General features: G+C 33.8%; 1 protein-coding gene across 1 annotated transcript in view; it reads left to right on the top strand.

Annotated features, from left to right (window-relative positions):
• TSGA10 (testis specific 10) overlaps positions 1–17,000 on the top strand; it is a 106,927-nt gene that overhangs the window by 53,419 nt on the left and 36,508 nt on the right. The window contains exons 10-13 of the mRNA XM_024129966.3: positions 6,616–6,731; positions 9,409–9,563; positions 13,580–13,635; positions 14,764–14,932. Of these exons, the coding sequence (XP_023985734.1) occupies positions 6,616–6,731; positions 9,409–9,563; positions 13,580–13,635; positions 14,764–14,932 (496 nt within the window). The remainder of the gene's footprint in view (positions 1–6,615; positions 6,732–9,408; positions 9,564–13,579; positions 13,636–14,763; positions 14,933–17,000) is intronic.

Below are 17,000 nucleotides of genomic sequence, written 5' to 3'. Positions count from 1 at the left end.
ATATATGTCCATGCCACTCTCTCACTTTGTCACAGCTTACCCTTCCCCCTCCCCATATCCTCAAGTCCATTCTCTAGTAGGTCTGTGTCTTTATTCCTGTCTAACCCCTAGGTTCTTCATGACATTTTTTTTTCTTAGATTCCATATATATGTGTTAGCATACGGTATTTGTCTTTCTCTTTCTGACTTATGAACACGCATTTTAAAAGTGTTTTACGAAAATAATCCGTCAGGGCATTTGAAGGGATTCTTCTTGGACTACAGTAGAATTTAACTATATTTTAAAATACTTTATGACTGTTGATTTACTGTGCCATTCTGCAGGCATTGGTGCTTTTTTTCCCAGATGCATACTGAATGAGGGTTATCAGGTAGGATCTTGTAACAGTCAGGTATAGTGCACAGAATGTTGGTCTCCATTGTCAAGGGCAGCTCTCCACCAAAAGCCAGATAAGTACCACTGTAAATCCTTGCTGCCCTGATCCTATAACCCAAGGACACAGTGGTGGTTCCCCTGATAGCTTCCAGGGCAGCCAAACTGTTTTCCAAAATTGTTTTACCATTTTATATTCCCACCAGCCGTGCATGAGAGTGCCAGTTGCTTTATATCCTGATCAACACTTGATATCATCTGTCTTTTTACTTTAGTTATACTAGTGGGTGTATAGTATCTTAGTGTAGTTTTAATTTGCTTTTCCCTAATGATCAGTGATATTATCTGTTCATTTACTTATTTGCCATTCATATATATTCTTTAGTGAAGTATCTGTTCAAGTATTTGCCCATTTTTTATTGGTTTATCTCTTTATCATTAACTTATAAAAGTCCTTTATAGGGTCTAGATACAAATTTTTTGTCAGATACATGTTTTGCAAATATCTTGCCCCAGTATAGAGCTTGCCTTTTTATATTGTTATCAGTGTCTTTTGATGAGCAAAGACTTTAAATTTTGATGAAGCACAATTGAAATTATTTTTCATTTATATCATGCTTTTTGTGTTCTATTTAAGAAATCTTTGCCAAACCTAAGGTCACTAAAAATTTTTGCTGTGTTTGCCTCTAGCAGTTTTATAGTTCTAGCTCTTACATAAATGTAAGGTCTGTAATCCTTTTTGATTTTTGTATAAAGTATGAGATAAAAGTAGAGGTAGTTTTTTTGTTTGTTTTTTGTATATGGGTATCCATTGGTTATTTGTTAAGATTATCCATTCACCCACTGAATTGCCTTGGCATCTTAGTGAAAAAATTGGTTGACCATATATTTGAGTCTGTTTCTGGACTCTATTCCATTGATCTATTTTTCCATCTTTATGCTAGTATCACTCTGTCTTGATAATTGAAGCTGCATAATTAGTCTTGAAATCAAGTACTGTTAAGTCCTCCAACGTAGTTCGTTTTCAAAGTTGTTGTGGCTGTCCTAGGTCCTTCACATTTTCATATAAATTTTAGGATCATCTTGTCAATGTACACAAATTATTATTGGGATTTTGCTTAGAATTATGTGGAATCTACAGATCAATTTTGGAAAATTAACTATGAACAATATTGAGCCTTTTGATCCATAAACAGAAAATCTCTCTCCATTTATTTAGATCTTTTAAAATTTCTCTCAACAGTGTTTTATATTTTTTCAGTGTACAAATCTTGTACACCCTTTGTCATATTTATACCTAAGTATTTCACATTCTTTATACTATTATAAATGCTTTTTAAATTTCAGTTTCCTATTGTTTTTTTGCTAGTACAAGCAGACCTTGGAAATATTGCATGTTCTGTTCCAGACCACTGCAGTAAAGCAAATGTCACAATAAAGCAAATCACACAAATTGTTTGGCTTCTTAGTACATATAAAAGTTATGTTTACACTATACTGTAGTCTCTTAAGTGTGCAATAGCATTATGTCTAAAAAAAAATGTACACACCTCAATTTAAAAAGACTTTATTGGACTTCCCTGGTGGCACAGTGGTTAAGAATCTGCCTGCCAATGCAGGGGACATGGGTTCAAGCCCTGGTCCGGGAAGATCCCACATGCCGTGGAGCACCTAAGCCCATGCACCACAACTACTGAGCCTGCATTCTAGAGCCCGTGAACCACAACTACTGAGCCCGCATGCTGCAACTACTGAAGCCTGTGTGCCTAGAGCCCGTGCTCCGCAACAAGAGAAGCCACTGCAATGAGAAGCCCAAGCATTGCAACAAAGAGTAGCCCCCACTCACCGCAACTAGAGAAAGCCCGCACACAGCAACGAAGACCCAACGCAGCCAAAAATAAATAAATAAATAAATAAAATAAAAAGACTTTATTGCTAAAAAATGCTAACTATCATTTGAGCCTTTAGCAAGTCAATCTTTTTGCTGGTGGAGGGTTTGAAATATTTTGAAAATTACCAAGATGTGACACAGAGACATGAAGTGAGCAAACGTTGTTACAAAAATGGTGTTAATAGATTTGTATGTTGCAAGGTTGCCACAAACCTTCAATTTGTAAAAAAAAAAAAAAAAAATGCAATATCTGCAAAGTGCAGTAAAGCAAAATGCAATAAAATGAGGTATACCTGTGTAAGAAACAAAATTGATTTTTGTGTATTGCTCTTGTATTTTGCAATCTTGCTAAAACTCACTTGTTAAGATAATTTTTTGGGGTAGATTCAGTAGGGTTTTCTACATAGATTATCATGTTGTCTGTGAATAGAGAGTTTTGCTTCTTCTTTTCCAATCTGAATGACTGTTTCTTTTTCTTGCCTTATTTCTCTGGCTAGAACCTCTAGTATGATGTTGAATAGAAGGATGAGAACAGTCATCCTTGTTTTATTCTTAATCTTAGTAGGAAAGCATTCAAGCATTCACCATTGTGATGTTTGCTGTAGGCTCTTTGTAGGTGCCTATTATCAGATTGAAAAAGTTCTCTTCCTAATTTGCTGAGAGTTCATATGAAGAGTGGATATTGAATTTTGTCAAATGTCTATTTTGCATCTATTAATCTGGTCATATGGCTTTTTCTCTTTTTAGGGTGTTAATATGGTGAATAACATTAAATAATTTTAGATTGTAAACCAACCTTGCATTCCTGAGTTAACTCCACTTGGACATGATGTATTATAGTTTTTCTGTATTCTTGGATTTGATTTACTAAAATTGGTTGAAACTTTTTATGTGTATGTTTGTGATTTCTCTCAAAAGCATTATATGGATAGTTTTAGCTTTTATATTATGTCTTTTGTATGTGGTGTGATGTAGGGGTCAAGATTCATTTTTTTTCCCCACATGGCAATTCAGTTGTTCCAATACCAGTTGTTTCTTTTCCCCATTGATGGTGATAAATGTGAGCCTATTTCTGGGCTCTCTATTATGGTTACTATAGTAGGTCTTAAAGTCAGGTTTGGTAAGTCTTCTAACTTTTCATCTCATGTTTTCAATTTATTTGTCCTTTTATACTTCATTCTGAGAAATATCCTCGATTTGGTCTTTCAGTTTGCTAACTCATTGATCAGCTGTAGTCATTCTGCTATTTATACCATCTGGGTTTTTTTTTCTTTTAATTTCATCTACTACATTTCTCCTACTTGTCACATCTGTTTTTCCCCTTGGTTCTTTTTTCATATTGCTGATAATCTTTCTCTTTCTTTTAATATGTTTATTAGTCTAATTAAAATTTTTTGATCTATTTCTTCTAATATATCTGCTATTGCTGGATTCTGTAATCAATATATTTTGTTTCTTTTGAAATGACTTGTCTTTTCAAATGTCTTGTCATTTTGGTCTGTGAGCACATTTTTCCATCAAGATATAAGTTATTATGTCATACAGTACTTTGGGGGGAACAGCCTCATTGAGTTCACACTATGGGGGATGGAAAAGTCCTAAGATGGGAGAGACACCATAAAATTGCAATAACATTTTGTCTTATGTACCATCTGCTTTGTCAGTTTTTCACCTTTTGCTCCCCTGGGTGAAGCAGCAGTAGGAGGCACTCCTTAACAACCTTGGCTGCATATTGGAATCAAATAAGGAACTTTAAAAAATATAGTGATTCCTAATTCCCACCCTGAGATTTTTATTTATTTAGTTTAGTTGTACAGCTTGGATTTGAGAATTTGTTTTACTTCTTAAATTTAAAATAATTTAGGGTGAAAGGAAGTTGCAAAAATACAGAGATTCCTTCACCCAGTTTCTCCCAGCTATTACATTTTATATAACTATAGTACAATATCAAAAGCAGAAATTGTCACTAGTTCAACGTGTATGTGTAGTTTTATGTACTTTTGTCATTATATTCCATGGCATGGATGTACCACAGTTTAACCATCCATCTATTGAGGGACATTTTGATTGTTTCTAGTGTTTAGCTAACACAAATAAGGTAGACCTTATGTATTTAATGTAATTATTATATGTTAGGGCTCAAGTCTCCTGTTTTATTTGTTTTTTTGTTTGTTTCTGCCCTTTGTTTTTATCTCTGTTTTCTTTTTCCTACCTTTCTGTGGGTTACTTAAACATTTTTAAGAATTCCATTTGGATCTATCTTTAATACTTTTGAGTATCTCTGTGTAGATGTTTTCATTGGTTGCTCTATGTATTACATTATACACACATAACTCAACACAGCCTACTGGTGTCACATTTTATCAGTTTAAATGTAGAAATCTTGTGTCCCTTTAAATGCTTTTACCCTCCTCCATTTATAATTGTCTTAATAGATACATATTTTTTTTGGCTGTACCCATGATTTACATTCCCTCAAAGTTGCTGTTTATGTTTTTCATTGATGTTTCTTTAGTTTAAGATTTCATGTATTATATGAGCCATTGTTTCTTTGAATATTATGTTATCTCATGGAATTTTTATTAGGTGAATATTGGACCTTCTCATTCTATTCTTTATGTCTCTTAAACTTTCTTTTGTATTTTTTCTATCTTTTTTCCTGTGCTCTATTATAGGTAATTTCCTCTGATCTGGCTTTTTTTTTTTCTTTCTATCTTACTAATTGTCTCTTTAGCTGTGTCTATTTTGTTCTTAAACTTGTCATTTGATGTTGTCCTTTTAAAAATTTTATTTCAGTGACTTTAGTTTAATTTCCTGAAGTTCTCTTTGGTTCTTTTTAAAAATCTGCTGGTTCTTTTTTCTTTTCATTGTGTATTCTATTATGTCTTAGTATTTAAAACTATTTTTAAATTGCTATTTAATAATGCTATAATCTGAAGTTCTTTGGGATTTAATTTAGTTTGTGTGTCTTTTGACTCCCACTAAGTTTGGGTTGTTTCTTAATGTGTTTTTAAGATTGAATTGTGAGCTCATTTTCAACAGACCTTTGTCTGAGGTTTAGTTTATGCCTGAGTTGAGGGCATGTCCTTCCAGGGAACTTTTATTTCCACTGAGTGTTCTAGATTATATGACCATCCTGGAACCAGATTTTATTTTGATTTCTTATCTTGAGATTGAGAATTCCCAATGAAGACTTTTAGTTATTTTTATTACCCTGGCCCTAGCAATGTTTGGCAAGCTGATTTCTTCTAGTCTGTCCTCTCCAGTAATAGTGTAGCCCTTAGTGGCCTTATGGTAGGGGATCTTAATTCTTTTTTTTTTCTTCTTTTTTGGCCATGCCACATGGCTTGTGGGATCTTAATTCCCCAACCAGGGATCAAACCTGGGCCCTCAGCATTGAGAACACAGGGTCCTAACCACTGGACCACCAGGGAATTCCCGGACCTTAGTTCTAATACTTGTGTTGCAGCCACCTCTGTGGCCTCATCTTCTGTTTCTGAGTTAAAAGGCAAGACTCTAGGCCACAGAGACAGGCAAACCCCAACTGTATCTAACATAACATCAGTTCATTGTCTTATTGCTCTGATTTGGCTCCAGGGAACTTCCCTTACAAATCCTTCTAAGTTTTGCTATACATTTAAAAGGATGCTTCTTACATCATATTTAATATGTGTAAGTGTTTTGTGGTGAGAGGACTTTCAGATTATCTAGCTTCCATATTTCCAGAAATTATAATCTGTTTACTTATTAATATTTGTTTATTGACTGTGAACTCCATGAGACCAGGGCCACTGCCCACCTAGTTCACCATAGCTTCCTCAACACCTAGTACCTGGTGCATACTAGACACTTAATAAATGTTTGTGGACTCAATGAAATGCTGTTCATTACAGATTTATTTATAATAGTGAAAACCTAAAATGAACCTAAATGTCTAATATTAGGGGAGTACTTAAGTAAATGGTTACTGCTCATTTAAGGTTTTTCAGCCAGAAAATGATAATTTGGAGGGCTGAATAATAAGATTAAAAAATATTAAAGAATAAGTGTAGGTGGAAAAATATCAGGATTCAGTTTTGAATTTAGAATATGGTAACTTTAAAATATGTGTAGCCAAAAAAATGCAAACTAATGAACACCAAAATGCTAATAGTTGCTTATGTTGGAGTGGTGGATTGAGGATCCCTTTTTATCCTTTATATTTCAAACCTCCTATAATGTGTTTTTATAATGAAAATACTAAGAAGAAAAAAATGTACATTAGTATTCTTAAACGTTTTTAGATTTAAATACACTAAAAAGTTGATAAAACAAAATTTCAGAATTAGTTTTATTATTAAAATGTTTACAGACTTTTATATGAAAACACAGAAAAAGATCTTTCTGATACTCAACGACACCTTGCTAAGAAAAAATATGAGCTACAGCTTACTCAGGAGAAAATTATGTGCTTGGATGAAAAAATTGGTGAGTTTTTTTTTTTTTCCTGATGTTACTTTTTTTTTAAAGTCTGGTTTAAAAAAAAGTTTTCTTTTCTTCAGTTATAACATAGATAAACTTAGAAATATGCCCTTAAAGTATTTTAGTCAGAAATCATGGGAAAATATATTTTTCTTTGATAATAAAAATTTTTACTTAAATTTAGGACCATAAATACTTAGACATGGCTCCATATTTTTCAGTGAAGAAATAGCTAAACAAAGCAGCAATACTTGGTAAATTTATGATGATCAATTTTGAATTTATAAGTTTTTATATTATATGTCATGCCCATAGCTGTTGTAATGAAATACATTACATATATACTATTTTTGGTGGAAAGTGTACATATATTTGGCTATATCTATGGTATCACTTGAGTTTTTAGAGAAAATTATTTTTATAGTCTCCTATTATTGTTTCTTACCAATGATCTTTATGAAAATATGGTCATAACTTAATCTTCTTATAACTTTAAAGTAAAATTTTGGTCAGGACTATAAAAGAGCCCATTTTAAAACTGAATAAATATTTTTAAGATTTGCTATTATGCAGTTCAAAAATATCTGACATAAGCAATTAGGTGGGTGGAGGTGCTTTTTATTGAGACAGGAAGTATTAAAAGAAAATATAAAAGGGGAAGATTCAAGAACTCATTTCTGGATATTTTAAGTTCAAGTAAAAATGTAGGGTAAGCAGGTAAATAGATAAGTTTGTATCTCAGACGAGAAATCTAAGCTAAAGATATACATTTGGGACACATCAGCATATAAATGATATTTTAAAACCATGAAATCACCTAGGGGAAATATAGAGAATGAGGAGAAGAGGATCCGGGACTGAGTAAGAAGAAACCAAAGACATAGGAAGAAAACCCAGAAGTGAGTGTCATTTGGGGAAGCAAGAGAGCAACATGTTTTAAAAAGGAGGATATGATCAATTGTCAGATACTTTCAAGAAGCAAAATAAGATGAGAATGAAAAAACATTGATTGGATTGGCACATTGGAGGTTTTGGTAGCACTGACCCCCCAAAAAGTTTGAATTATAGTGTTAGATGTGGAAGATGGAGTATGTTGATGAATGATTGGGAAGTGAGGAGCTAGAGACAGGAGAGAATAGAAGTCTTAAGAAGTTTGGCTATTAAGAGTAGTAGAAAAATGGGGTGGTAGCTTAAGTGGGATGTGGGGTTGAGGATTCTTTTAAGCTAGGAGATACTAGCTGTTTTAGAGTTTATTTTATGCCAGTGGGAATGAACTCAGATAACAGAACACCCAAAACATGTGGTTTGCCTGGAAAAGGGATGTGATGTATTATATAAATCACCCTCTTGGCATATGGGATTACGTCTCTTAGTGCTGCACTGGGTGGCCCTTGGTGGGCATTTACTTAGAGGTCTAGTCACAGAGCTTCCTTAGTAGAGCTCTAGAGCAGTGGTTCTCAAACTTCAGTCTTAACCTGGAGAGCTAAATCTCACTGAGGTAGGCTCCTCGAAGTAGGATACGGCCAGGGCTTTTGTATCCTTACCAATTTCCTCAAGTGGTTCTCAAACTTTATTGTGCATTAGAATCCCTTGGGAGGGGTGCTTGTTAAAACATAAATTGGTCTGCCCACTCAGAATTTCTAATTCAGTAGGTCTAGGATGGGACCTAAGAATTTGTATTTCTCACAAGTTCCCAGGTGCTGCCAATGGTGCTGGTTGAGAAACCACAATTTAGAAACCATTATTCTACACCATCTTTCAGTCCTTCAACAGTGACATTGGCTTGCCAGCGTTCTTACAAATCAAATCAGACTTCCTGGGATGATTTTTTTTCTAGGAATTTTTATAACACTACTTTAGAAAAACCAAAATACTAGAAGATATTTGACTCTGAAGATGACTTAATTGGATATTTTATTAAGATCTGTTAGTTACCAGCTTACATCCAACAGTGATTCTAAGCTAGAGGGAGGTGAAATTAGAGGGGGGAAAATTGATAGTCCACGTGCTTCATCCACACACCCTCCCCTACCCCGCCACACATTCTACTTTGAGAACTTGTTATAAAGAACTTTCCTTTGCTGTTCTTTTTTTTAAAAAATGTACTTTATTGAAGTATAGTTGATTTCCAATGTTGTGTTAATTTCTGCTGTACAGCAAAGTAATTCAGTTATACATATATATACATTATCATATTCTTTTCTGTTATGTTTTTTTGAATTTATTTTATTTATTTTTTTATACAGCAGATTCTTATTAGTTATCCATTTTATACATATTAGTGTATACATGTCAATCACAATCTCCCAATTCATCCCACCACCTCCCCCCGCACCTCTTTCCCCACTTGGTGTCCATATGTTTGTTCTTTACATCTGTGTCTCTATTTCTTCCTTGCAAACCAGTTCATCTGTACCATTTTTCTATATTCCACATATATCCTTTGCTGTTCTAATTCAAATGTATTAATTGTGCTTTTACATTTATGTCATTTAGAATTTCATGGTTAACCTTCATTTTTAATCGCTAACAACAAAAGCCATTATTTATTTGGGATACAGTACTTTATATTTAGTCATTGAATATAATATAGGAGAATTTTCTTTGAAAAGTATTTCACTCTGCTTGAACTGCAAAAAAATTTATCTTGATTAAAACAATGCCTTTATGATTACACATTTAGATAATTTTACAAGACAGAGTATTGCCCAGCGAGAAGAAATCAGCATTCTTGGTGTAACCCTCAATGATCTGGCTAAAGAAAAGGAATGCCTGCAAGCATGTTTGGATAAAAAATCTGAGAATATTGCATCCCTTGGAGAGAGTTTGGCAATGAAAGTATGTTCTGACAACCGTGGTTTAAAGAAGTGTTTGAGCTTGAATCTGAATAAAATAATAGGATTTTCTCAATTTTTTCCTAGAGAGCTAAAACTTTAAAATCTGATTTTGAAATATTTCAAGGTAGTCTTAGGAAATATGTGTTCAAATTCACTAGCTAATATTTTTAAATAGATTTTTCTGTCATCAGTTTATGATCAACATTCACTAACAATAACTAATTCAAATATCAGAATGTAAAGCATAATTAAAAAAAGGCAGTGAGACTGATTTCTTTTTAAAAGCACACCAGAACTTACGTTTTTAGGTAGCCACTTTGAGAGGCAATATGTGTATTTCATTAAAACCACCTTTGTAATTGTATTCAGAACTGGGGGCACGTTGTTACATCATCCTTAGCCTTGAGAGTGGATCACATGGAACTGGTGAATAAAGTTAGATGATAAGCTTCATCCCACATTTCTGTTCTTCAAACAACAACAACAACAACAAAAAAGGTGTTCTCAAAAAGGCAGGGAAATATTGACCCCCTTTTCTAGCTCATAAACTGATTCTGAAGGCAATTCCTAAACTGTTTTCCACAAATGTCTTAAGCAAAGGCAGCATCACTGGCATAAGGTCTTTCCCCTCTCTAAGGGAACTAATTCATTCATTTATCCATCCATCCATCCATCCATCCATTCAACAAACATTTATTGACATGTACCAGGAATTATGTTAGAAACTGAGGTTGAGTGGGCATACCTTCCAAAGGCCTATGGTATAATTCGGAGAAAGATAAAGAAAGAGGCTGTTATGATAGAATGTGCTAAGTACCATAATGACGTATGCACAACGTATGAGTGAAGTTTGTCAGAAACATACCTGATTCAGCCTGGGGGTTGGATTAGGGGAGGGAGCAGATCTAGGAAGCCTTCCACGTAGTGATGGTGCCTACACTGCCCTGAAAGATGAGTAGGAATTAGCCAAGAAAAGATTTAGAGAAAGGGGACAGTGAGAGAAAGAGTGATCCAGACAGGTAGAGCACCTTTTAGAGAAAGGGTGATACAAACAAGTAGAGCAGATTATATGAAAGCCCAGTGGCTTTCATAAGAGAATTTCTTGAGATTTCTTGATAGTTTAATATGTCCAGAGAATAGAGTGCAAAGAGGTGAGTATGGGGGGATGAAGGGGGGGCGGTGGTAAAAGATGAGATGGGATAGATAAGCAACAAATCAGAACTACACATGATGTTGAGTTTAGTTTCCATCATCATGGATATAGAGGAACATTGAAATAATGAAAATGAAATGTTACAATTAGATCTTTAAAACATTATCCTAGCCCTTGTTAATCTACATAAAAGGTGGATTGTAGGGAAGTTAGAGTAGTGACAAGGACACTAGTTAGGAGTAAAATGATAAGAACTGTATTAGGAGAGGCAGTATCCATGAGAGAAATAGGCAACTCTAGGAAGTAAGACTGACAAGATGCGCTTTCTGACTCAGGAACCAAATGAATAGTTCCTATGTGTGAAGTAGGAAACACAGGACACAGAACAAGCTTAGAGAGGAAGATTATTGACATGCCTTTGGGACATGTAGTGAAATATTCATAGGCTCTTGGATTTTAAGGTTTGGAGAGAAAATTGAAGTTAATAGATTTGGGAATCATGAGCACAATTGAACTTATCAAAATATGTGAGGTAGTAAATTTTGGCTTTTGAAAAGTCTGACTCATTACTTTATAGTTAATACCTTTTAATGTTTTTGAAATTTTATGGTATTTTGGGGGGTGGGATTTTGTTTCTCATTATATTCAAACCACTTTTTGAATAGTTTAACATGATTTTCTTTAAAAACATTAATATTTAGAAACAAATTACTCAATTCTTTCTGAATATCTGTTCCCTCTGTTATATCTTGTATTTCACATTTCTTCCATTCTACTAACTGTACCAATATTATCTTTTCCTTCACAAAGAATATTGAGTTGCAAGTCCATTTCAAAATTAAGAGTTTTGTATAGGATTATGAATGTAAACGCACCCGTCCTATGAAGGGAAAATAACTTTTTAAAGCAGTGTTAGACATTCAAAAGAGGAAATGTTCTCTAGAGTGGTATTTCAGAGCTGAATTTATAATGCCTTTCAGTGAAAAGCAGTTTTATAGTTTAATCTGGAGATTACAGAAATAAATTACTATGGAAAAGTCAATATTATAGTGAATAAGGTGAATTTTTACTGGTAATCATAGTTTTAAAAGATGTTCTACTACTTGTTACCAATTAAAGTTAGAAAATTCAATAGCCAGTTCACAGATTTTTGAATCATAAAAGCCAGAATTATTTATTATTTTGAATCATAAAAGCTAGAATTATTTTTGAATCGTAAAAGCCAGAATTATTTGTGTAAAATTTTAGTTTGTTTCTTTTTTCTGAGTAGATTTTTGACCATCCTGTCCAGGTTGAATTTTTAACAATTAACTTGAATCTATGTCACTGGTTGGACAAACGTATTGAGGTTGTACAAGGAATATCAAATTGATAATTATGGCATAAATTTCAACAATTTAAGAAATAGTACTATTTGGGTCACATTAAGAGAAAAATAGGCTAAGAGGATATATTATTGGATTCTATACAGTAATTTTGTTGCCCTGGATAATTTACAGTGTTCTTAGAGAGTCTTTCATGATGAATTTCTATTGATAAAGGAAAGTCCTTTTTAGGCTTATAAACCATGTTTAAATTTTAACCAAGGAACTTCTGTCAGAAACACTAGAAGTTCAGTTAGCTTTTCAGAATTTATTTAGAAGTGTATTAAGTTATATTTCAAAAGCATGTGTAAATATTCCATTTTAAGTGGTATTTTCTCTTTGAGTTTTTCTTCCATTGGCTTGTGCTTCTTAAAGGGGTTTAACAGTTTTGCTAATGGATATTTTAACCATACTTCAATACCCATTACTGCCAGATGTGGAATCTGTACCATTCTACCAGAAAGCAGAATGGGAAACCAGAGCTAAAAATACCCTAGAGAGGAGCACGTGAATAAAGGAAGATCACACACACACACACACACACACACACACACGCACGTACCTGTCTCTCTGATGAAAGGAACAGCACTAGTTGGGAAATACAGATTTAGTTTTTCATCTTGCTACTTGGTTACTAAGGATTTGAAAATTTAAAGGGCAAAGTGAAATCTAGGTATTTAGTGAAAGAATAATTTTCCTACTTTTTTAGAACTAATGTTAGTGCTAAGAACCTATGTGAAGTATCTGTAACTAGTTCAGGATCAGCGAGTTTTTAAAGGAGGAGGTGCGGGAATGGTATTGATGGCATTAAGATATTCCCCCTCATTTCAGTCTTGATTGACTCCATTAATTCTACTTCCTCACCATACCCTTGAAAAGGAAGAATAACAATTTATTTTTTTATACCTTTGCTCTAGGCCTAATGCTTACCTCCTTATTAACTCACACCTAAAATTAATCATATACTTTTATAAGTAATTCCATTGGAACAGCTTTTTGAAGATGATGTTGATGACATATATATATTATACTTGGTTGAAGTTATTATTCTTAATAACTAAATTCAGTTTTACATGATTCACTTTCCTGGGTTTTATAACATGAAGAAGTGAGGAAGTAAATCAGTCCTATTCCCAGTATAGAACACTACAATGCCAAACCATTGGTTTTCTTCCAAAAACAGGGTGCTTAAGGGGTTCTTGTGTTGCTGGATAACTGCACAAAAGATCTTTTAACAGTATTTGATATAATGATCTCATATCAATATACCTAAGTTTAGTCTTTGCTTAAATGAGCATAATCTATTGTTTTATCCAGTACATATACTCACACTGATATATTAGGCTTTAGTTTTAAAGTATAGCAAAGAAAAATAGAACATAACTGTTTAAAACCAAATGGAAATCCAAAAGGGAGGGGAAATTCTTTTAGTTTATTCAGTTTTAACAGAAATAACAGTTTAAGATAATTTTTTATTTAATACTTATATTACTTTTCAAGGAAAAGACCATTTCAGGCATGAAGAATATCATTGCTGAGATGGAACAGGCATCAAGGTAAGTCACTTATTCAACAAAAATGTGAGCACTTATTGGGGGCAAAGTACTATGTTAGGTATTGTACAAAGATAGTAAGAAACAAGGAGCTTAATGTTATATGTAAGATGATAACTCTCTAATGTTGAAAGGAGGCCTAAGTCTGTTTAGGGAAGTAAAGGGAGGATACGCCGTTTGCCAAGGAAAGGAAAGAGAAGGCATTCAAGGTAGAAAGAATAACAAAGCCACAAAGAACCACAGATCATGTTCAAGAGCCTCTTGAATGACAAGTAGGTGAGTGTGTTGGAACCCAAAGTGTAAGGGTAGAAATGAAGGAGGAGAGGCTAGGTAGGCAGGCAGAGGCCTGTGTTACAGACAGATGAGTCTGTGGGCAATGAGAAATCATTAAAGAATTTTGAGATTTTTATGCTGGAAAGATCAGCTAGGCTGCAGAGGTGATGATAAATTGGGGTTGGGAGTTTGGAGGACAGGAGTGTGGTGTTTGTAAAGGAGAAAATCTAGGAAAATGCCAGGTTTCTGTCTGGGGATGAATACTGGACATGATGAACCTACGTGAGAAAAGATTTTTCTTTGAAGAGCTTTTGAGATGTCCTTATAAGTATGTCTAGTTAGCAGTTAAATATAAGGGTCTAGAGTGTAAGGGAGAGGCTGAGGCTGGGGTGATCATTTCAGAGTCATCTGGGTGTAGACAGAGTTGGGAGCCACGGATATGAATAGGAATTGTCTGAGAGAAGGGGTAGTGTGAGAAGAATCAGGAGGCTAAGGGTTAAGCTCTGAGAACCATTCATTTTTAAGAGGGCAGAGGAAGAGGAGCCTGCAGAGGAGACTAAGCCATAGCAGCTAGAGGTAGGATGAAGGCTTTCTTATACTTGAATGTCAGAAGTTTTGAAATGCTTAACAAATCATTGACTACCATGTATATTTGGCATCCTTTTTTATAGTGAAATGTTGGCAACACAGAGGAACTTCAGTGCACTATCTCTGCAGTGTTTATCCCTACAAATTTAAATGTATTTAAAACTTCTTCAGATGTTTTCATGCTAACTGTCTATCTTCTGTCTTGTGAAAATTTGTTATTCTGTTCCGGTAAAATGTCTCTTCTTATGTACTATTTGATTTGTGGAATAGACAGTCTAATGAAGCCCTAATTATGTGTGAACAAGACATTTCCAGGATGCGTCGGCAATTGGATGAAACAAATGATGAGCTGTCTCAAATTGCCAGGGAAAGGGATATCTTGGCTCATGAGAATGACAATCTCCAAGAACAGTTTTCTAAAGCTAAACAAGAAAAACAGGTATACTTGTTCCTACATTCTTTTTCTCCAAGAAAAATAGGTATTTCTTCTGAGGCATAGCCCTCATTTCATTTTGTAGAATAGCTCAGGCTTTGGAACTAGCCATTTTTTACCTTTATTACACAGAATATGCCACATAATTTCTAAATGAAATTTTCAGACATATAGTATTAAATATCAGAGAAAAGAGGGAACGGGGGTATAATAGATGTGTATTAAACCTTAGGAAGTACTTCCTTAGTGAAGGATAAATATTTGAATAAACCAACAAATGAAGATAACCTTCCGAAATTTTTAAGAAAAGCGTAGATTTATTTGATGGACTGTTACTCTGTTTGAATATGAGTATACAGACCATGATACATTATTTGGTCCTCTTTAGCACTGTGATTCTTTTTAGGAAAATTTCTCTTTTAATTACTTCCTCTGTAAGCCAGTACAGTTCAGCTTTATCCAGAGCTCTCATTACCAATATCACTTTTAATTTTAACATTAAAAAATTCTACTTGGAAACTTTCTTCCCCCTTTAAAATTTTTGGTCCAAATAATTTCCCTTGCTTTGCTATCACTCTCAATGTGTTCAGTTTGCATCATAAAAGTCTGTATTTTTTTAACTGTTAAATATTTTAATTTACATAATCAGATATAAAGATGCAAAACTTGGTTAATTATTAAAAAGTTGCCTGAGGTGTTAAAGTACTTTGTTCAAAAATTAATGAATAATGGGATCCTGGAACAGAAAAAGGACATTATGTAAAAATGGAAGAAATCTGAATAAAATATGGACTTTAGTTAATAATGTATCAATATTGGTTCATGAATTGTGACAAATTTACCATACTAATATAAGATGTTAATAATAGAGGAAGCTAAGTGTAGGGTATATGGGCACTCTCTATACTATTTTAATAACTTCTATAAGTCTAAAACTATTTTAAAAGAAAGTTTATTTTTTAAAAGTTAGTAGCAACAAAAACAAGAGATGTGAATTTATAGGATCTACTTTGTGTGCTCTATTTATAGCTAAAGCAAATAGGCTAAAGGTAAATATAACTTATATTTATGAAAATTAGATTAAAAACTCTCATATTTACCACCCAGAATTAACTCACTGTTAATGTATTTTTTACTGATTTTCAATGTACTTAAAAAATTTTTATACTATCTTTTACATGAACTTTTTAATGTAGCTGGGATAAAACCACATAGCACTTTATATCATGCTTTGTTCTACATGAGAAGACAATAGAGTGGAGTGTTTAAGACCCACATGAGTTCAAGTCCCCTGCCTGGCTGTGTGATCCTATCATTTAACTTCTCTCAGTTTATCAACTGTAAAAATGGAGAGTAGATGAGAATATGCCTAGCAAGAATGTAGAGTGTCTAGCATAATCACTAGATAAATATTTTTTAACTGTTATTAGCTTACTATAACATCATAGTTGTTTGTTACACCTTCATAAACATCTTTTATAATCAGAAGAAAATTAGTATCATAACAACATACAAATGTTCAAGAATAGTTTTTTCCTTTGTTTGGGTCAGAGGGCCCAAGAGTAGAAGATCCTTCTGTGGACTGCAGGTTGTTTAAAAACTCATATCATATTGCCAAGAAACACATGAAAGGATGCTCAACATCACTAATAGTTAGAGAAATGCAAATCAAAACTACAATGAGGTATCACCTCACACTGGTCAGAATGGCCATCATCAAAAAATCTACAAACAATAAATGTTGGAGAAGGTGTGGAGAAAAGGGAACCCTCTTGCACTGTTGGTGGGAATGCAAATCGATACAGCCACTATGGAGAACAGCATGGACATTCCTTAAAAAACTAAAAATAGAACTCCCATATGACCCAGCAGTCCCACTACTGGGCATATACCCTGAAAAAACCATAATTCAAAAAGAGTCATGTACCACAATGTTCATTGCAGCTCTGTTTACAATAGCCAGGACATGGAAGCAACCTCAGTGTCCATCGACAGATGAATGGATAAAGAAGATGTGGCACATATATACAATGGAATATTACTCAGCCATAAAAAGAAACAAAATTGAGTTATT

Source organism: Physeter macrocephalus, chromosome 12 (genome assembly GCF_002837175.3).
Source record: "Physeter macrocephalus isolate SW-GA chromosome 12, ASM283717v5, whole genome shotgun sequence".
Taxonomy (NCBI): Eukaryota; Metazoa; Chordata; class Mammalia; order Artiodactyla; family Physeteridae; genus Physeter; species Physeter macrocephalus.
This window is presented reverse-complemented; position numbering and strand designations above follow the sequence as displayed.